This window comes from Anas acuta, chromosome 15 (genome assembly GCF_963932015.1).
Source record: "Anas acuta chromosome 15, bAnaAcu1.1, whole genome shotgun sequence".
Taxonomy (NCBI): domain Eukaryota; kingdom Metazoa; phylum Chordata; class Aves; order Anseriformes; family Anatidae; genus Anas; species Anas acuta.
The window spans coordinates 4989017-5011060 of NC_088993.1; the positions used below are offsets into that span (position 1 = coordinate 4989017).

General features: G+C 42.9%; 1 protein-coding gene and 1 long non-coding RNA gene across 2 annotated transcripts in view; one reads left to right on the forward strand and one right to left on the reverse strand.

The window, feature by feature from the left end:
• The window catches only part of LOC137864860 (uncharacterized), a 45504-nt gene extending 40434 nt beyond the window's left edge, over positions 1 to 5070 (forward strand). Inside the window, exon 3 of the long non-coding RNA XR_011101660.1 lies at positions 4938 to 5070. This is a non-coding gene — a long non-coding RNA (uncharacterized lncRNA). The remainder of the gene's footprint in view (positions 1 to 4937) is intronic.
• On the reverse strand, positions 2024 to 19263 carry TMEM114 (transmembrane protein 114). Its single transcript, XM_068699438.1, has 5 exons — positions 19050 to 19263; positions 18363 to 18443; positions 8490 to 8627; positions 4959 to 5198; positions 2024 to 2261 (listed from the first exon to the last, which is right to left on the reverse strand). Exons 1-4 carry the CDS (start codon positions 19231 to 19233, stop codon positions 4966 to 4968), a joined length of 636 nt encoding a protein of 211 aa, XP_068555539.1. The 5' UTR covers positions 19234 to 19263; the 3' UTR covers positions 2024 to 2261; positions 4959 to 4965.
• Positions 19264 to 22044: the final 2781 nt, after the last annotated feature.

Below are 22044 nucleotides of genomic sequence, written 5' to 3' on the forward strand. Positions count from 1 at the left end.
CTCTTCTACTTTGACTGTTGTTGCACAAAGTTTGATGCTTTGGTGAATCTCACTGAAGTTGCTCATCTTGTGCTCAGAATAGAATTGACTGATTTTTTTTTTTTTTTGGGTGGGGGGGGGGGGAACTGTTGTCATTGAGAGAGGGTTAAGAACTGAAGAGATACAGAAAACTGTAGCATTCTGTTTCCTGAACAACCTCATTCACATTTCCTATACCAGTCCTGAAATCTGTCTGGTTCAGTTGTTCAATCCTTAGTCAGTCTGTCATATTCAGGAAATAAGCCATGACATAAAGGTATTTATTTTTCTCTTATAATTTATATTCCCAGGTATTCATTTTGATTGAGTTTAATAATTTCAACATTTGTGACAAATAAACTAAACCCAATACCATTGCTCTATTTCCTAAGAGTAAAAACAGTTAAAATTGTTTGCTTTTTAATTTAAATATTTATTTTTTTTTAAAAAAAAAGGAAGGTTAAAAGTACATTTTCCATCCCCTGACATTTTAACTTTAGGTGGCCAGCAGCTGGGATATGTGTCCAGATGCAGTGAGTTACTGTCTTGGATACAGCAGTTCCTAGGTGGGATTCTGTAGGCTTTAAAATAGAGCAGCTACAGCCTAGTGAATGTGGCAGTCTCCTCTTCTCTTCCAACCATACCAAAAGTAGCATGTATGGAAATGAACCATTTCTTTCCAAATACAGCCAACTGCTCAGTGTTGTCACAAGATGTCAGCAGAGACTGCTGCTTCTGTGCAAATCCGTGTAAAACACTAAAAGGTCTCGACTCAGCATTCAAAGTCTGCTTGCTAGCATTACATACGTGTCACCAACGTGGGATGTGACCCAGCGGTGGATACTGCCACTGCTGATGTCCATCCAGAGACTGAATGTGACAGTAGCGTGACTGCTGAAAGTGCTGGCAAAAAGGGGGAAACATTTGAAGGCCCAGTTAGGGTTAAAACTGACTTGTAAAAAGTACAAGAAAGTTACTACAGTAAGACAGCTCCATAATGTTTCAGTAAAAGTAAAAAGATGATGTTTTGGTTTTGTTTTGGTTTGGTTTTGTTTTGTTTTTAACCTAACTATAACGTATTTTAGTAGCTAAAGACCTATAACCTAAAAGAGGGATGGCTAAAGCCTGTGGGTTGAACTGGCCTTCGGGGTGGTGTTGCCTGGCCTCCAAGAACATCTGCCCAGCTCCTGCGGGCCTACGGTTGCGGAGCTAATGACTGTGCCTGATGAGCAAACAAACAGGGAGCACTGGGGCACAGGGGAGACTCTGGAGCACGGCTATGCCAGTTCCAGGGAGAGTTGAGGCAACTTCGTCTGTTAATAGGAGACATGTTTTTTACTGGTATATACTGGGACACTGGTTCACTCAGAGAAATTTGTAAACTGAAGCAGAGAAAAGTAGAAATGCTGCTCTATGGCACCCAGCTCAGGAACAGACCCAGACTCCCTGTGGTTGCATGTCTGCATTATATTCACCGGCCTTTCCTCTAAAGCTCTTACAAGTCTTAAGTTTTTCTACCCCCATGGATTTCTGTGACCTTTCCTATCCTAATCTGCCATCCTTTGAGGGAGCCTGTGCGTGGCTAGCATTGGCCAGTAGCTCTGTGCACTCTATCAGTTCAAATTACTGCTCTGCTCTGCTCAGTATAATGTTTATTTTTCTTCACTTTAAATGTGGCCAATTACCTATGAGTTTGCAGTTCACCAGGAGGTACTGGGAGCATGTGAAATGAAGTCTCTTCATTTCACTACTGCATTTTGGAAAAATACAGCAAAGAACTGGGTATCATGTAAATATTAGTTTCATTATACGTAGGAGGCTGATAAGATCATTTGGATTGAATTACATAAAGTCTTTTCAAGGATGGTTTTCTCTTTCTAGTATAATATTTCAAATTGTTTAAAGCTATTGTTTTCTATTATTTCTATCTAGTTTTGTTGACTGTTCAAAACAATCTTTGTATTCAGAAGAAATTTCAAAAAAAAAATCAGGGGCTATACAAGTATTCAGGAGCCAAAATTACTCTTTATTACCATTGTGCCAGATATTGCAGGAAGTCAGAATGAGAAATTCAGGAAAGCCATGGAAATGTGAATTGCTCTAATTGAATAACAGATTCATTGGCTTTCTAATTAGGTTTGATCACTTGAGTATTGTATATTGTAGCTGCGTAAGTATCTTATAAATACCTACCACATGTGACACAGGTACTTCAAAAGCATCACATAAACTGTAGAATAGATCTGCAGAAAAAGATAAAGAAAAATATATGTACATCTTAGTTATTCCATGCCTTCATAAATAATTCCCAGCTCTGGGTTGTCATTTTATTTAATTTTACACCATTCAAAACCACTGTTATATAACATCTGTAATAAACACTGAAAAATAACTCAGATGGTATGTTACTATTACAGCTTACTGTAAGGTCTGACTAACATCATATAATTGTACTATGTTAGATAACTTCACCAGCACCAAAATATAGAAGTGTTACACTTTACATAATTCACTTAAAGAGCAATTCAGGTGGAATTTTGGCTACAAAGGATTTTTTCTTATCCTCCTTATAGTGTTGATTTGGTATGCTTTAACTTATCAAATGACTCCATTACACTGCCCCAACGCAAGGCAACATGGAAAATACGTGAAAACCCATGTGGGAGCAACCGAGAATTACAAACTGTACTGGCTGTTAACAGGACTTCTACCTCTTGCTCCGTTCAGGACTTCTAATCTCACTTCATTATGATGGCACGTCTGCCAACCAAGGTCTTAGGCTGAGATTTGGAAACCTCTGGTTCTGCTTGAGCATGGGCAGTGTTTGTGCCTCAGTTCCCCATTCACAGCAGCATTGTAATGTTTTCCTTTCCTTTTACCTGCAAAGCTCACTGCTGCTGTTTTTCGTGAAGTGCTTGGTACTGTGGGACTAAGCTCAGTAAATGTGCAATCTTTAAAAAAAGACAACAATCAAATCGTTCTGATGTTTAACAGAGGTAGGTAGATGATGCCCTTTGCGCTGCTGGAGGAAGCACAAGGGACTTGCCCAATGGCAGCGTGCCTTCCTGAGTCACGGTCTGGAGCTGCTCTAATATGCTGAAGTTGTCCATAACAGAACAGAAAGGTAGCGGGGCAGTTTTACACTTTCAGGTCTTTATGTCAGGCCACAGCAGTCAGGAAAAATTTCCTGAATAACTTCAGAGGGCATGAAAGTAAATTTTCATTTAAGTGCAATTGCCCAGAGGTAAAATAAATGAAAACTAGATTGCTTGGCCCTTCAGATAAAATTCAGGCATCCTGTGTGCTCAGTTTTACTCAGCAGTTTTGGGCACAGGTTAAACATACTGTAGCACAAAGCAGCATGTTAGTGTTTTCAGGAGAAAGAAGCATCAAATTTGCGAAGTAACAATTGGGAAATCTATCAGGTATGTCTTCTGCATTACCAGATTGGAAAAGCAGCTTGTAATGAGCTGAAGGGGGTAAGTACGTAGCCCAAAGCATATGATAGATTGGGGCTGGCTGCAGTAGTTAATTAAAACATCCAGAAAAGCAGCTGTAGCTTCTCTGAGAGTAGTACACACCCCGTTATATTGCCCTTGAGAACTTCACTGCCATAGTTAGGGCTGTCTGGAGGGTAACGAGTATTGAGTCATTCACAGTATCTAGGCCTTACATCCTTTCATTTCTTCACAGCACCAAAGCTCATTTCTAGAAAATCATAGAATAATTTCAGTCGGAAAAGACCTTCAAGATCATCAAGTCCAACTGTCAACCTGACTTACAGAGTCCCATTAAGCCATTTCTACAACAATTATTCTCATGTATTATTCCTATACTAACCCTAATCAATCTTTTCCACACTTCAAAGAATGTGAGGATGACATGGAGCTTTCTGCCTGGCAAGTGTCAAAGCCTGAATGTCCGCCCAGCATCACTTTTATACTGCTGTCCTCCATTTAACTATTTATTAAAGGCTGGAGTTGTTAGGACTTTCTGTTCCCGTGGCCCCTTTCCCCCAGGGTTATCCAGTGGCATTATGCCACAAGCATTGGGGGATTTTTACCATAAGAGTAATGATTTTTAAAAAGATGGCATGATGATGTGTTTCTCCTTAGTCACTAGACATAGCTGACATAGAGTAGGCTTCTGGGGTTCTCTGATCTCTCAAATGATCATTTTTGCATGTTGTCACAGCACTAGTGTGGTTGTGGTAGAGGAGCCAGGAGGGCCTCTTTGGGGAGATGCTATGGAAAAGAAAGATCCTATAAATGTGGGAGGTGGACACTAGACTAGATATCCTAGCCATGCCATGGTGTTGGAGATTATCACTGAATTTCTCCAGATTCTCTGAAGTTCTTATTCTGGACCTTTACATTTGATTTTGCTTTGTGCAACAAAGCTGTATGGAGTGTGCAGTATGAATGGAGGATTCTTAGCCCCCACACTCTGCCTGGCTTCAGGTATACAGACATCATATTTCGTATATGGTAGAGGCTGCCAATGTGCCTGGAATTCTGGGCATACCCATTAGGAGTCTCAGAGGAGAAATCAGAAGCTAAGTGGACCGTGTAGCCTGGCCTGCAGGGTACTCTGAGGGACAACAGATGGGGAAGCAGAAAGACAACAGAAAGCCAGAAATTTGTCTTGTTCTAAGCAATGAATGTTGATGTCATATGAGCTACCAGCTGAAATTATTTTAAAAGCACTAACAGTGAAGCATACTTTCTTCTAAAGCTACAAAGGTTTCCTTATTGACAACACTAAAAATGTGTTACTGATTTATCAGAATTTTTGTATTTTGTAGATAATTTTGAGGAGAGTTTATGGCAGCTGGCAAGATACTTACTCACAGCCTTGCCATTTTTATTACCCCCAGTGACCACACAGACCAAGCAATCCACATTTCTATGCTCTGCCAGGTTCTGTTGTTGCAGTGATACCTGCTGTTCATAGCGCCTGTTCACGCCGCCGTTTCAGGCCCACGACTCTCGCTGCCAGGAGGAACACAGCCCCAGTGAGCACTTCTGTGACAAACGAGATCCATACTAGGGCCAGAGACCAGCCAAACCTGATGTCAATTTCTACCAGGACATCCTTACTCCTCAGGAGGCAGACAGCTTCTTCAAAGGCAGCAGCTGAATATGCGATGTAGACACAGATCCCTGTAAGCGTAACAAGAGCTGGGAAAGAAAAACACATTCAGTTAATCAGGATCCACTGCAGAAAGTAAAAATTCCTATCGACCTAGGCCAGATTACCATTTAGCCTCTGATTACTTCCCCAGTTGTGTCAAAGCTGTTTTTTAGGGAAGGGTGAGAGAAAAAGTATTATTTTTCTATTTATTTAGTTTCTCGTGTTCAATACTGAATCAAAATGTGTAGCAAGAAGCCTTCTGCAATAGAAATCTAGTCATGTCTTTTATGGGTACCTCGTGCATCTCCGACTTCATTGTACGTTATAACACATCCTAATTTCTCATTGCTGTGCATCGTGTACAGTTGTTTATGCAAGAAAGCCCATGGCAAGAGGTTCTTGCATTTCAGGTCAGTGACCTGAATTTAGGCTGGTTTTGAATGTTGACTCTCAAGCAAGAAGCCAGATGTTTCCAGAATGAAAGGATTGTACTGAATCTAGCAAACTTGGGGAACTGTACATCTAGCACAAGCACGTGCTAAATCCTGGAATTATCATCTGTTCACTCAAAGGACATGTACAAACTTCAGACTTCATTCAGTGGCAAGAAAGAAGACAGAGGAAGGCCCAGAATTTGAGGACTGTGGTCTAGGAGAAGTGGGAGTCACTGGAACATTTGTTGGAAAAGACGGTGTCTGATCTGATTCTGAGGGATACAAAAATCAGTTGGGCTTTTATCACAGTGTAAGTCTAGATGTGATTATGGTTTTGCCAGAAAGACAAGTTTTAGTAGAGGCAGACTAAGACAGAAGATAATTGGGTTATCCAACAGTCAAAATTCATACTCATGTGCTTGATTTTAGCCATGCTTTTACGTCTGTGCCTTGTTCTAGGCCTCTGCAAGGGGAAAAAAACAAACAAACAAACAAAAACTTTTCTATACTTCTTGTGAGCTGAAATGGAAATAGTGACTGCTTCATTGAAGTTGGAGGGTTTGTTGAGTTGTGTTCCTCCAAAAAAAAAAAAAAAAAGTGGAACCAAATAGTATGTCTTGGGATATGGAACATATCAGTTCTGCTATTTTCCCAAATAATCACGTTTCTAGAATTACAACCTAAAATACTTCCTTCTGGCAGGACAGAACTATCTAATCAATATCAAGCTTCATGAACTGGAATATCATAAAGACCTGTTACATGCATCAAGCCTCAGTGCAGCTGAAACAGCCAAACAGTACTGCCTGAGTAGGAGGCTCTGGTCTCGTGTCAGTCTGTACACGCTGACCTCAGAAACAACACTAGCTGCAGGTTCAGAACGAATTGTCGCCACCCTTCCCCAGTAATGTCTTCGTGTTTCCTTTCCCTCTCTGCAACCCTGTGTGTCTTAGAAAGGCAGAGTACTCCACTCCTCAATAGGATAATCGTGCTTTGCACTTCACAGCTTTTCATCTTTCACTTACTATTTAGGGTAGTTTTCAAATAGCCTAAGCCTTTTTAGTGAGTTCAGCTTTCTGATGTTCTAAGGAAATAGGACTTACAGGGTTGTTGTTTTTTTTTGTTTGTTTGTTTGTTTGTTTGTTTTTCAGAATAAAAGCATAACGGGTGGTGGCTGGTCTTTGTAAGAACTTCAGACTAAAAGGTTCAATCAAGACTTTGAGACAGCAGCACATTTATTTCCAACAATCTCTTCTCACTCTCTTCTTAAAAACAGGACTATAGGAGCAGGTGATGTGGACCAATACTGACGATCCCCTTTTCTGTGGGAGAAAATTTCTATTGCAAGTACCTCACAAGACACTACTGAATATATCTCTGGGGGAGGAAAATGGAGATGAATTTAAACCCAGTTATCCTACTTTGACAGAATGTTTTTTGTTTTAATTCATAAATGACTTTTTACAATGCAGAGGTTGTGGTTACAGCAAAAATAATGACGAAATGAACCCCACAAAACTTAAAAGAATTTGATGAGCTTCAAATGGAAACATTACACCAACTAAAACAGCTCTTTGGGGGTTCCTTCCGTAAGAATTTCAAAACATGGGATTTCAGTTTAGTAATCTGAACGGGGGCAATAAAAACAATGGAGCTTTCATCCCCTGCAAAAGTCTGGTTGTAAAGAAGTTGGTAACCAGGCCACTACCACATGAAGACATGGGCAGAAGGGCCAGGAACAGGTGAGTAACAAACAGGTGGTTCAGGTGGCAGCAGTGTTTGGGTGCATTTCACTGGATTTTGGGTGAACTGCGGTAATTGCACTTATCTTCCATGTGAACAGTGCTGCTGTTCTCAGTCCAGCTACCAACAGGAAAGGAGGAAGGGGTTTAGTTAGGGGTGACTTCAATGAGCAGCGCTGTTCGGGATCCTTGTCGGCCCAATGCGGGCCAAGGCAGACTCTGGTCTCACTCACATTTGGACTGGGGATCAGAACCCAGCTCTGCACTGGTGCAGACACAGCCCTGGTCCACAAGGATTAAAGAGGAACTCTGGTGTTACCATAGAGCAAAAATAATGAAATATATATAAAATCATCAGATTTTTCAAACAATATGCTGTACAACTGGCGATTGTGACAAATCGGAAAATTCTTCTGTGACATGCTCCCTACAGCACCTTTCTTGAGGAGCACAAACCTCTTCAGTCAGTGTTGCACTGTGAGCATGTGACTGATGGGCAAATAACCCTCAGCGTCTTCCCTGTACGGTGTTTGGCCTTCTCACAAGCCACTGAAGTCCTAGAACCTCCTGCTGTGACCTGAAGCTGCCTGTGGCAGGCTGTGCTGGGGTGGTGCAACAAGCTGAAGGCTTTGTGCCCCAGCAGTTAGGAGACAACACTCCAGCTCAGAACTAGCAGTAAAGCCAACCCAGGAATACCAAGCAAAACCCTCTTCAGGAACTCTATTCAAACTCCTTTGAAAATACATCATTTAATTTGTAGGTATAAGGTGTGTGCCAGCCTATCAAACCCTGTGCTCCACTAATACCAAAATCACATCTCCATAACTTCAGATTTCAGACCTCACCTGTGAAGAGTCCGAGCACTGTGCTGTGAAGGTATTTAATCTTTTTTGTCAATGGACAGAGCAGTCATATGTTCAGGGTGTGACTTGCTCCATGTGGATGTATGGTTGTGTGTGCTCACAGCCACTCCTGGCTCTGTGGGGCAGCTTTTCTACTCCAGAGCCCTGTCAGGAGCTGCACAGACACCAAGTGAATGAGCAGCAGCATTATTCTGAAAGCGAAGTCTTGTTTCACCTTTTCCTCTGGAAGGTAAAGTGATGTTTCCCAGATATAATCTCTTATTATCTAAAAGCATTAAGCCAGGAGTTTGATATAGTACCTCCAAAAAGAAAAAGCAGACCCGTCATTAGAAGCAGTAGGTAGGCCCTGGCAAGAATACTGATGAATCCAGTCATTCCTCCAAAAATCATCAATATCAGGCTGAGGGGCATCAGGATGACAAATGTCCCATGCATGTCTGAAGAAAAATGGAGAATGTTAGTATCATAATGTTTTACTGTGGTGTCACTGGATAATTAATAATTAATAACTTGTAATCAATCATTATTGAGAGCAGGGCCCCTAATCGGGATCAAAGCCTTTTTCTGTGCAGCATGAACAAGGAGCTGACCTATCTCTGGGGTTCTCGGTTTAAGTAGGCAGGACACATACATGATATGGAGAAAAAGGAATCACTCAGAGGGAGCCCTTTACAGACTGTGCTTCAGAGACTGTGACGATAAAGGATACATCTATGTGGACATGTTTAAGCAATAAATCTGTTCCCAGGTATTAAACCTAGCTGGCTAGCAGGTGATGCATTGCATCTGGTAGTCACTAGCAACCTTAATAAAAAGCGGTCAGGTTATCTAAATCATACCTATCATAGTGAGTGGCATTGTTCTGTTTGGCTGGTGAAGTCTAGCAGATGCTTTGCTTAAATGCTTTCTTTTCTGTCACACCCTCTGCTGATCTACCAAACTGTTGACCTTTTCCTCTGTTGCAGCAGAACAAGAAGTAGAGGCAAATTTCCCTACCCAGCTCTCATTCTGTCTGTCATTGTTTTCTTCAGCAGCTTCACTAAGGACATTAGCCTTTGCTGGTTTATTTCCTCCTATGCTAAATGTTTTACATTAGTCCTTATTGATCCCTATAACGTTTGAATAGCTGTGTAAACAGAGGGTTGCTATGTATTTTTCATATCATGCTGTTTTTCCATTATAAACCACCTTTGTCTCATTCTCTCTCATGCAATCTATTCACAGTGTTCAACCCTACCTTTCCTAGAATAATAACAAAAAATCAAGTAAATGCAGTTTCCAGCATCCACTTACTTTATACCTGAATAGAGAAGATTTACTGAGATAGGAAACCTACATTCCATTTTCTGAGGGGTTCTGGGCTTCAGTGACTTACTTAATTTCACAGATAAATAACAATACAACATTAGCTAGTTCCCAAGGAAAATGAGTCAGAAGATCAGAGGTTGTGTGTAATCAGATCATTTTTTTTAAGTGTCTGTAATTCCTGCTTAAGTGGGGGTACACCACTTGTCACTGGGTAAGAAGCCAGCTTATCCTCTTCAGTATAATTGCAATGATTGCACACAGTCAGGGATCAACTTGTGTTGCTTCTGTGTTTGTTCTTTCAATTAGTTAGTTCAGTCTGTGTCTTTGGAGCTGTGACTCGTGAGTGATGCTCAGAACTGCAACACCCACTTGACTTTGATAATTAGGTAAAGATTTGTTATTACCTCATTAATATAGGTATTTGTTCCTCCTTACCTTCTGTATAAAGAAGAAAAATCTGCAAATTGCCCTTCAGCTTTACTCGGAGAAAATTTATGAATGGGAGTAACTTATTCATCTCATTCCTCATTTGTACTACTGTAAAGTCACTGAAGCGAGTTGGAGAATGTCTGTGTAAACAAAACTGAATCTGCTATAAGGCTAATTAAAAAATGTAACTTGGTTCAGTTCTAGAACAAAGCTGCTCTTTCAGTCATCTTGATGGTGCCTTGTAATGTGTCAAGGACTTAGCTGTTTAGCTCTTACTGGCTGAAGCCTCCTCTCAAATATTCCCAGTGAGTTAACGAAACATATTGAGGCAAAGTACTAGATTACTCTGATCACATAGCAAGGTGGGTTTTTTTTGTTGCTGGTAGGTTGGTGGTTGTTGTTGTTTCATGTGAGAAAGTCCTGGTAGTTTTGGTCATTATTTGTTGTAGCTTGGACTTTCCTTGGACCTGATGAGTGGAGAAAAGGAAAAATCTCAAGCAAATGTGATGAAAAAAGAGCAAACTGCCTCAGCTAGAAGATGCACCAAGCACTAGAGATAAATGAAAAGATGGCTCAAGGGAAGCCAGAAATAAAACTATAACAAAAGCAAGAAAGATAGCATTCAGTTTTACAATGAACTGGCAATGAAATATTGTGACCTACTAGAAAGCTTGGATTCTCTTTGGAAAGCATGATGTGAGTTCTGGTTACTCTGGTGTTCTGGAGACCCCAAGTTATGCTCAGGGAGACCTTGGAAGGCTCGGAAGAGCCAGCATGGGAACAGGGCAGACACCTCATTTCTTCACTTGAGTGGAATGTGGTCTCAAGACATAACTAGTTTTGTGTCGTACATGACATGCTCCCAAGGAAAAATGTTGCACATGACAGTTTTGGGAGGTCACCCTTTTGTTCCTCCATTTCCTTTCATTTATGCTGGAATTAGTTTCTGGTATTAAATGAGCCCGACGTAGCCCTACATTGGTATCAGTTGATGTCCAGGAAGCAGGAACTCAGCATTCTGTGCAGAAGGGAGCTCTTTCTCTCTTTGCTTCTAAGTCTGGGGATACTGCCTGGGCTTTCCTTCAGCAAAACTGGCCCATGGCTGATGTTGATGACGGGGAAACACAAACCTGCAGGAGTTCTCAGGTGCTAAGTTTCAAATCAGCATTCAGCTCGCTGCGTATAAATCAGAATGTCAAAGCTGTTGGCAAAAGGAGGAATAGGCACAGAACTTGGCCCAGGAGTTTTACATAGTCAGAGTGGTTGTCAGGCACACGATGCAATGTGACATGACAGAACAGAGGTTTGGTACACAATTGAGTTCTCATTTTCTCCAGAGGCAGCAGGAACAGGCTCGTCTTCTGCCCTGGGTGTGCTTCCTGAGGGTATTAGGCCTGATTGTGATCTTCCACCTTCCTGATATCTATGTGTCCTCTTGGCTGTAGTAATACTAGTCTTGTGGGTAAGAGGTGAGAAGGGGTTGGAGGAATGAAAGCTGATGCAATTAACATTAAAAAGCATGAATAGTGCAACTGTCCCTAGGCCTGGCTTTGGTGGGAGGGAGCCACGTCAACACGCTCACCACAGGGCCTGTGCTTTGTCACATCCCTCACCAGTCCCTCACCGCTACCAAACCACTCCTCAGGACAGAAGTGCTGACAGCTGCTCGTTCTTTGTCTTTCCTTTCCAGGGTGTGATTGCAGCTTCTGCAGCTGGGACTGTAACCTCAGCTAGGACAAGTGCAGGTGATCAGGCCCCGAGTGTCTTCTCTTTTGAACCAAAGGGAGAACAAACCCATACCCCAGCCTGTTATCCTGGGGAGTGTCATTAACTGCATTACTGATCTGTGACAACTGCGTGCAACATCAGAATAATGATTTGTAGGCCCTCTGCAGTGAAGGTATGTATGTTTTAGGGATATATCAGGTGAAACCCCACACATCCCACTTAACAGCCTTTTCCTACATACAGCTCGGATAATTGTTTCTCATGAATCACCTGTGGCTGTTTTAAAATCAAATATTTAATGGGCTGCATTTGGCTAAACAGGACTTCTATCACCTTGAGTGTTCTAGTTCAATACCTAATACCCATTTGTGTTTCTTCTGTGCAATCTGCAACTGCCTGGAAAACTTATTCTAAGATGCTGCTATGGAAACCACTCAGGAATTTGAATTCATGCCATCTGGCATATGATATTATGCCATTATATGCCTTGATTAGAGGGACAGAATTAGTTTATAGAGGGACATGACTTAAAATATCTTTACTGTATTTCTGCCTTCAATAATTACCTGGGAGAGAAGTTCAAACACAAACTTTGCAAACTTTTCTGTTTAGGTTGTGTTGAAATACACATTTCTGTTATGTATTATGCATATAATTCTTTATTTTGATAAGATCAGTATTGAAAAAACAATTATTTTGCACAACAGGTACGTGTACTTCCCATAAAGTAGATCTGTTTTCCACATTGATTTCTCAATAATGCCCGAGTTCCCTGTCAGTCTAGCCCAGGAGATCCAATCCTGAAACAAACTAACATATAAAAAGTACTTTGCTTGCTGTGTCTTCATGGGGTTTTACATCGGCTAGCCAAAGCTGCTTTACTCGAGCTGTGACCAAATGCCTCTAAGAGTGCTGTCCACATGCAGCATGCATCTAGATCTGTGCTTGGCAGACATTTCTAAATTACCATCTGACACCGTTGTCATCTCATCAGAAATAATCCAAATGTCAGCAGCTCAGAAGAGCCTAATTGGGGACCTGTTTGCCTTCCCCAGCAGTAACTAACCAGCCCCGCAGAAGGAGCTGCGCAGAAGCCTGCAGCTCCAGCAGAACGCTGGCAGGAGCAACAGCCAGCAGGGCTGCCTTGGAAAGGTGTGGCAGGGGGGATGAAGTGGTGCACTCAGAAAGCCTGACCTGCTCAAAAGGAAGGAAGGAAACGACCTGAAGAAACAAGCAATAGAAAAGAACTGCTGTCTGTGGCTGGATGTAAGGCTTCTGGGCTAGAACCCCAGGGACTCAAGGGCCTGGATTCCCTCCTGTTCAGCAGAGAAAAGGTGGTGGTGGAGGAGAGCTGACAGGCTTAGGGTGGCCCAGGATAATTGGCTAGGCTCTGGACTTTGGGCTGGCGGTGTCCACTCTGTGCTCTTCTCTGCTAATAAATCTTTGAGCTGAACTGGAAGACAAAGTGAAGACAGTAGAAATATAATGATGCTGACCTGATGGGAAGCTTCAATGCCAGGAATGGATGGAACAGTAAACATAAGCAGTGCAACACGGTTCAAATTCTATTGCAATGATAGCAATGATATATGAAAATGAGAACATTCATCTGAAATTGTCACTCTCTGTTATTTCAGATTTCTGTACATATTTACTATAATAAATATGAGGACTGTGAGGACTGGAACCCCTCTGAAGAACCACTGCACTGGTGCTCAGAAACAACGATCTGTTTGGGTATACATCTGCCATATCAGTGAAGACAGAAATTCTGTGTACTGCACTTGGGGCTTATTTCACATGGCCCCTGCACTGGCTCTTGATGGGTAGTCCAACCATAGCTGTTCTTTTTGATAAGTTGAAACCAAAACGAAAAATTGCAGAGAACTGTAAATTCCCCAGGTAATACGCAACGGCAGCCAAACAAATGGTCATTCCAGGATAGCACCATGAGTACAATCATTTAACTCAGTACAAATGAAGCAGGACTATTAAGAGGGGGGAGAAGAGTGAAAGCAGTTGGTTAGTGACTGTTACAGGGTCTGCATGCTGGGAGGAAATCCAGTCTTATTAAAGTAATTCTGTTGAGGAAGAAACTGAGGCAACTGTTACATTACAACGGAGGTCTTTAGGAACTGACTCTACTGCGGAGCTTGTTTCTCTCCAGGAAGCGCCAGTTCCCTGCAGGAAGCACTAACTTGTCTGCAGCCTCATGGGTCCAAGTAAATTAATGACTTTAAAAAATAATAATAATACACTGGGGAGAATAATTTCAGCAGTTGTGGATGGGCAGCTGCACACTCCCATCTTGGTTGTACAAGCATTTTCTTTCAGTTGCGTATAAGTGGAAGCCACAGATATTACCTGACCATCCCAGGATGGCTCAGGAAGAAAATAGTACTAAATAAAGGGGCAAACCAGGTAGCCAACAGTTCCTGTCACGTTATTTTTGTACCATTGGCCCCAGCTCTGCAGTGTAAATGGGCCCCAACACCAGCTATTGGTGCAAAGTTAAGAGATCTTAAGAGGAATTAAGCATTTGGTAATTTTGCATCTGCTTCCATCTTTGGACCAAAATGGCCTCTTTTAAGTTTTGGCCAAGTAACACATTATGGATATTGCTTTGATGTGCCAAAAGAAAAAAAGAAAAAAAAAAAAAAAAGGAAGGAAAGAAAGAAAGAAAGGTTCTGTGACACTTTGGTTTTCAACAAGGCAGGGGGAGTCAACACACATAAATCACCACGATTTAACAAATTCCACCATGCTCTGGAAAAAACATTTGCGACAACTTTCTGGGGTCAGCAAATCATATTGCGTGTGGTTCAGAATGTAGCTGGAAGTAATTGGTATGCTACCAGGCAGGGGTCACTCTCCAACCACAACTGAGACACATAGGAACAGGTTTCCTGAGCTTTCAAAAAGTCAAGTTCACAGAAGGGTCTTGCCAAGACACCTCAGTACCTAGCTGACACATTACTGTTTTTCTTTTGACAGCTTATCTGTCCTACAAGAAGTACTCAAACCCAGCCTGGAGTACTGGTTAATTCTAATTTAAAAAAATATATATATATTTACAAAATTGTCCATTTTGCTCAGATTACACTGGTGCACCTTTATTTAAATTTATACTGGCAATTACTACTTAAATGACAATACCGAGTTTGGTAAGTTAAAAATATTTGTATTACAAAAACTCCCAAGAGTAACCTTTTCCCACTGAAAGCTTTTTTTTTTTTTCCTTTTTTTTTTTTTGATAAAATCATTTTACAGCAACTCTTGGGGAAAAGTTTTCAGTTGATTAAATCCTGCCACTCCTTCCTTCTCTCTGTATGTGATCCTCAACATCTTAGATGTGATTTTGAATGTTACCTGCTGGTAACAGTGGAAGCTTTGGCTTCTGTCAGGTTTTTCTGAAGGGATTACCTCTGACATCTGGGATGGGGTAACAGTCATCCTGGCTCAGCATCATTTGGAGAGGGAAAGCACTAGGAAGATTCGAGCAGTTCTGCTAAACACAGGCATGGTTCAGGTCTTTCAGACATGCAGAACCTGCTGCAGCCTGAGCTGCTGTTGTGAAAATCCGTGTTAGAAAGTGCCCGGAAATGCAATAAAGAGGTTTTTCAGTTGTGTACAAAATTGATGGACTTCCATTACACTAAATTAGCAGAGCAGATCCAGAAAAAAAGAAAAAATAATGTTAATTTTTTGTTATGAAAGCATAGAGGAATTTCCCTCAGAAAGATACCTTTTTGTGGTATTTCATAAAGTCCCGTATGGAGCAGAGGAAAATAAATACCTCTGGCAAAAATGCATTTTATAAATGCAGAAAATTCAGAAAAGCTCCTGGCAGGTAGTCAAGTCATATCTTTCTTTGGATGGTGGCTGATGTTTTAAACAAATACAGACTCATCCCATAATGTAATCTGTAGTGGGAAAACATTTTATACATTGTAGGTTTGGGGAGGGGGGGGTGTATGTCATATGTTCAGCTGGAGGGAGTGGTAGGAAAAGCAGCGGAAGGGTAATGTCCAGGGGAAGGCATGCTTGTGGCTAATCTGTTAGAGAAATTGCCCGGGGGTGCTCTAGTGATGTGAAAATCCATCATACTCTCAGGGTTAACAAGACTGAGGCTGACTGCCTGAGCGATGCTGCTGGTAGCACAGAACTTTAATTTGTACGCCCAATTGTTCTAATTTGTCAGGAGCTCCCTCTGAAGCATGCAGTAAGCCTCAAAGGAAACTGCTGGGAATGAATAGGGGAGGGATTGGCAATGTGGAGGGAGGCAATGTGCAGGCTTTTCATTCCCTAACAAAGGGTTCATCTTTGGGCAGTGACCAGCACCTCGGCTGCCACTTAGACTCAGCTCTTTGCGCACGGGCACAGACCTTCCCTCGTCTTTTTGGCTCTTGTGTCTAGTTAAGCTGTGCCAGGAAGAGCACGGGAACACTGAAGAAAGCAGAATGGGATTCCTGATGTGTGACTTAAGTGCCCACACTAACAGACAGCCCTTTACAGATTTTTAAGGAATAAAAGGCAAGAAATGTGCCTGATGTTACCAGAGCTGCTGAAAGGCAGTCTGCCAGTCAAACAGGGAGAGATACGGGTGTACAGCAAGACAGGATGAGACTAATTCTGTGTGAATGTGACTCATGCTGACACCGGCACAGGCACACAAAGGAAAAAAATGCATTTAAAGCTGCGTAGTTAGCCTGTTTGCCCCTTGTAGCAACACATGAAGAAATTACCTTAACTACACTGGAATCAAGAACGTGGGAATTGTCCTCTGAAATTCCAGTTAAAATTTACTCTAGGTGAAGGTTAGCACTGATCTGCCGAAATATGATTCAGTGACCACCAGCAGAAAATACCTAAGGAAGAAATATGAAGCTCGGTACTTCACAAGTCTAGATGACCCTTAGAAATACCTGTTGTTCCTAGAAGTACAGCTGCTATTGCTGTGGTCTGTAGCCTAACTGCATTGAAACTGCCCATCTAAAATATCAAAAACTTCATTCTGTAACACATTCTAATCAAACCTCACAGGTTCTTCTAACTAAAGTGTCCTTAATTCCTTACCTCCTGATTTTTAGGCATATTACACCTGCTTATAAGAAAATACACGAGTGTCTTCGCAGCCTGCGGTCTTTGCCCAAGAACCTAAGAATAGTATTTAATGTGAGAGACAAAATTTCTCTGAGGCTTTGAAGAGTCTGTAAACACAGTTATGAATCCATTCTTTTCCCATTCATTATTTTTTTACACTTCATGACTACCAAAGACGTCCTTTGTTTCCAAGTCAACATCATTTTTGTAACAAAAAGAGCTCCATAATAGTCTTTGATTCTGTTTTGGCAGAATTCAGCTTCCATCAAAGAGCTGTAATCTAAAATTTCCTTGTCTGAGAAGAATTACAGATGTAGCATTTGCAAATATGAACACGATTTTTGAAGTGCCAATAATTTTGTCCTAAAATTTTAGACAACCTCCAACTTGCTAGTTGAGGTACCCACACTTAAAATGTGATCAGTGTGGTTAGGTTCAGTGAACTATTAAATAATAGTAAAAATTATATTACTTTGGGGTAAATTAGCCCGAGAGGATTACGTGAGCCAGCAGACAGTCGTTCTCAGTTACCTGCACAGTTTTCACCAACATCAAGCAGCGGAGGTCCTGCGTCTTCCTATGCAAGGAAGATGACAGCAATGGGACTTTTACACTGGGAAGCACAGAGAACAACCTGTGCTGGTAGGCTTGAGCCTGTTGATCCGCCAGTCCCACAGTTTCAGCAGCCCACGGGGGTCGTGCTGCTGCTTTAACTTCGCAGCCACTGCTGCAGCACAGCTGCGTTAGCACCGTAGCCTTTCTTTGCCATGTTTAGCTCTGTCTGGAGATGCTGCTCCGAGAGACTAAAGATACTCCGAGCCTCTCGGAAGGGCTGCTCAGGGAGATGGATGGATTTGGGGGAGAGAATACAGCTTTAAGGCACAGGACAAAAGCATATACTCTGCTTGTATGGGGAAAACAAACAGGGTCAGAGAGGAGAGGTAAATAAAATAAAAGGGCCCACATATAAGTTCTTGTATGAACAGTATCATGCTAAAGATGATGCAAATAAGCTAATTCGTCTTTTATGAGAAGCCCAAAAGCATTTGGAAGTGTTTAGTATGGACTGTTGGAAAACACGCTGATACTGACAAGTGAATCTAAAGGCAAGGAATACCAGCGTGTGTAATTAGAAATTTTGAACACGATGTTCTTCACTGAGTTTGAACACTTTTAGTTACCAGTTTGTTTTCTTAAGTTCCTGCATACTCATTATTTTTTCAGTGCAAAGGATCCCAATGACAGGGTAGACAAGTATCTGTCTTAAACAGCAATTTAAGTGTCTGCTTCAGGGATTAAACTATTTGGGAGGGGTATTTTGAACACTCTCGCTGTTTAGCTTAAGCAATCAGGTACCTTCCTGAGCCATGCCAGGCAGAAACATCTTGCTTCCCTGGAAAAAACTAGCTGAACTTGACCTGAAATAAATGCTTCCATCAACAGAAGTCACACTTAAGGACGCCATGCAGTGACAGCTCTGGCACTGAAGCAGCCAAAGCACCTGCCTGAAGAGTTCCGCTCCGAATCAGAACCAGGACCGTGTAAGTGGCTCAGAAGGGAGGGAAGGGTGGATGGAAGCACAGAAATAACGCGGCGTTACTCACATAAGAGCTGCCTGTGCGAGGCGGTGATGTTTGCATTCCCATGCCAGAAGGGGTTGATCAAAGGGTAGCATTTGTTCCTAACTGATAAAGAAGGGGAAAAAGAAAAAAGCAAAGGACAAAAATGAAATATAGCAATATATTCTCCTCCTTGTGTGTGTGTGTGTGCATGCAATAAACACGCGATCATCTCCTTTGAAAACAGTTGTTCCTAGCAGGGAAGCAGAGGAGGGGATTTTCAGCGTCCTTCTCCTCTACGATGCCCATCGGTTACTCCACGCTCCTAATGGTGGAGTCAAACCCCAGATTAACTCAGTGCCACAACAACACGCCCCGCATGCAGTGAAGCCAAATGGGCAAAACCCTGCAACACCCACACGTGGCTGGGGGGTCCTTCCTTACAGTGCCAACCCTCGGGGTCCCGTCCCGGGCAGCCACCTGCCCTTCTGCTGGACGGGGCTGCAGCGATGGGGTTGGGGCTGGGGTTGGGGCTGGGGTTGGGGTTATTGCAGCACGCACCAAGCACTGCGGTACCCGGGACACCCAGGGCAGCGCCCAGAGCCCCCGCACCCGGCACCCACTGGGTGGAGCTGGAGGAGAGGGGCGGGGCCTGTGGGTGCCCCGCCCCCTTTCAAACCCCGCCCCCTTTGTCCAAGCCCCGCCCCCTCCCTCCGGCCCCGCCCCACTCACGCCGGCAGGTCCGCCAGAGCCCCGAGTGGGAGCTGAGCGCCGCGGTGCCGTTGGCGGCCGCCTCCAGGCGCGAGGCGTCGATGATGTACCAGAAGTCGGTGGCCATGGCCACTGCCAGCAGCACGAAGCTCGAGGCCCCGGCCAGCGCCAGCAGCAGCGGCAGCGCGCCCAGCCCGCCCCGCATCGCGCCGCGGCGCGCGGCCAGCCCGGCACGCCCCGCCCCCCGCCCCGCCAGGGACACGCCCCCTCCGCCAGGCCACGCCCCCTCCGCGAGGCCACGCCCGCTCCGTGCCGGCCGTTCCCGCGCGGCGCCGAGCACGTGGTGGTGCGGGGCAGCGGCCGTCGGAGCCGGGAGTGGGGCGCTGCAAACAGGCACGGCTTTGTTCTGCGCCTGCGCTGTCTCCTGCTGCATCCCCGGGACGTATTCGTATTATGGGTAAGAGCCCGCCGAGAGCTGCAAACTGAGCAGCTGTTGCCACCAAGTAACATGGAGAAGGGCGGGGGGCAGAAGCCGTACAGGGTTTGCTGAAGAGGGTAAAATGAGTTTTGTTAGACCAATTGGTCCAGTAAGGAGAAACAAACGAGCTTTGGGATGTCTTAGTTGGGACCTCAAGCTCATCTGTTTCCTCTAACTCTGTTTGCAGTTTACTTGAAAGATTTACTTGGCCCTGCAAGCATCACATGTTGGGCAGGTGTTTTATCAGCGCTCTTCTCATAAACCTGCATCAGAGCCGTTCGTATCTGAACCGTCACACCATTGTGATGATCAGCCATTGCCACCCTCATGTTAAAATCAGGGGGAGGCAAAGGGTGTTACAGAGCAAAGCAGCAGGAACATGCAATCCACTTAGGTCCAAGCTGCAAATCGAGGATTTTATAAAGTGATCATCTGTCTCCTGGGCAGTTCTTTTCCTAATTTTGGTGCCACAAAGTTCTAGCTGTATGCTTATTTGTAGAAACAAGTTGTTTTAGTCATCAAAATACGCGGAAGCCCTTGTCAAATCTGTCTAGATTCACTTTACAGTAAACAAAAGCCAAAGCCTGCTAACTCCTGATCCTTTTGTGCCCAGACTGTGATAATAGAAAAGCTTATGTCCAGAATAAGTCAACTCTATGCAGAGATTTAATTTCCACGTCAGCATAATCAGATTAGGCAGTCATCCTTGTGCTGAGGAAAAATGAAGAAAGTCAGAAAAGTAAAAAAGTACAGTTCATCAAAATAATCTTCTTGTATTTGCCAGGAAAGGTTCATAATGAAAGGAAAAAGACAGTAGTACAGATTGGCTTCACCAGAGATACAATTTCCAATTTACCGAGATCTCTGAAAATAACACAAATTCCTGAAGTTATGCTAGGATTTTCAATATAGGGTAAGAGCTCAGATTTTAATATAGACTTATCTTTGTGGAAAACGAGGGACACACTTTGTTTACACAGACTAGCTATTGATTAGATCTGCTGACATCAACCTGCTATGCAGAATACCAGAGATCATTCAGAAAATGCTGCCAAATTTGCAGTCAATTAATAGCCCATGGAGTGCAATGTACCAAAATTAGCAGTCCTCTGGCCTGAATATACCAGAGCTTCTCTAAGTAACTTCTACCTCACCCTTTCTGCTTGCAAGATGACACTGCTGAAGGATTCAGGGTGTGTTCTGCTCTGAAGCCCTCAGCATGGCTTCCCAGGGCCCTTATTGGGCAAAATGCATCTAGATTGCAGTTCCTTCTCAGATGCTCTGATTCTATATTGTACTGGTGCAGCAGAAGCCCCAACCCAGTTATTTTCATAGATTAACAGCTAAATCCAAAAAGTTATTTGAGGTAAGGCTGCTGAGGAAGTGCTGTGCTAACTCACTGTGTTACTGCTGGAAACGAGTGATGAAAGAAAGGCAGAGACATTGATTTGGCACCCTGTGGCCAGTCATTCTGGAACTTCTAAATGGTTTACTAAGTATGAGCATTTTGAGTAGGAAGCAGCATGTTATTAATTCCATTATAAACATGTTTGCTGTCGGCAAAACATCCACCTTGTGTCTGGACTTAAATTCTGTCTGGTCTTAAAAGAGCCATTCCTCTCATAGGGTCAGTGTTTATCTTTTCAAACCATATAAACTATCCATGTAAGTTCAATAATGGCTTTTTAGGACATTTATCAAAACCTTTATTTTTTTAAAAAAGGCTCTTAGACGATAAATTTCTCAGTTTTCCCTAATGTTTATTGTATTTCCTCTACTCTGTATTTGTGAAAGAGATGTTTGATATACTTACAGTAAATTATATGAAAATCTGTTTCTCACAATGTTTACCCATATGACTGCAAAAAAGGTAAAAGCCAGACACCATAAATGTGCACCAATGAATTTAATTCCACCAAAACGAGTAATGCCAACTCATTCAGCATCATTCAGAATCATTGCCCCAAGTCATGAGCTGCAGGTTCCCTGCCCTGCAGGAATACGGAGATCACAGCTGTGGGCTCACATGAGAGGGAGCAGAAAGGCAATCAGAGGTTGTAAAAACAAGTAGTGTATAGCAGCAAATCGGGATTGATATTCAGGTTCAACAAACATCAGTAACACTATGGCAGTGAATAGACAAAGATTATGAACTTACCAATACTGTAGCAGTGAATATGCTTGTGGTGGGTTACAGTTATCAAGACTACACGTGCAGTAGGTCATGCTTCTCAGTACTGTACTTATGACAGGCTATGTACGTGTATATACATATTCATCTACATATTCACCAGAACCAAATGCAGCAGACTGACCCCAGAAGCGGGGGCAAGGTCATACTGACCTCAAAGGGTGTGATTTAAAAAAGTCTCAGAGGAGACTGACCACCCCCAGAAATGGGCCCAGACGTGGGACCACAGTAGCGTTCACAGTCTCACTTCGAAGCTGAACCATGCCACATTGCGTAGAGCATCAGAGAGCTGGGAGTCAGTCTCAGGCTCTTTTTATTTCAGAACCACACAACAGGACCCAAGCTCA

What these genes read in the sequence shown, in the direction of transcription:
- TMEM114 (XM_068699438.1), bottom strand. Translation starts at nt 19,233, where the DNA reads ATGCGGGGCGGGCTGGGCGCGCTGCCGCTGCTGCTGGCGCTGGCCGGG. An exon ending in GCTCTGGCGGACCTGCCGGC is followed by an intron (nt 18,444 to 19,049) that starts GTGAGTGGGGCG and finishes CTTCTTTATCAG; the next exon opens with TTAGGAACAAATGCTACCCT. An exon ending in TCTGCTTTTTCTTTTTGGAG is followed by an intron (nt 5,199 to 8,489) that starts GTACTATATCAA and finishes TTTCTTTCCCAG; the next exon opens with CTCTTGTTACGCTTACAGGG.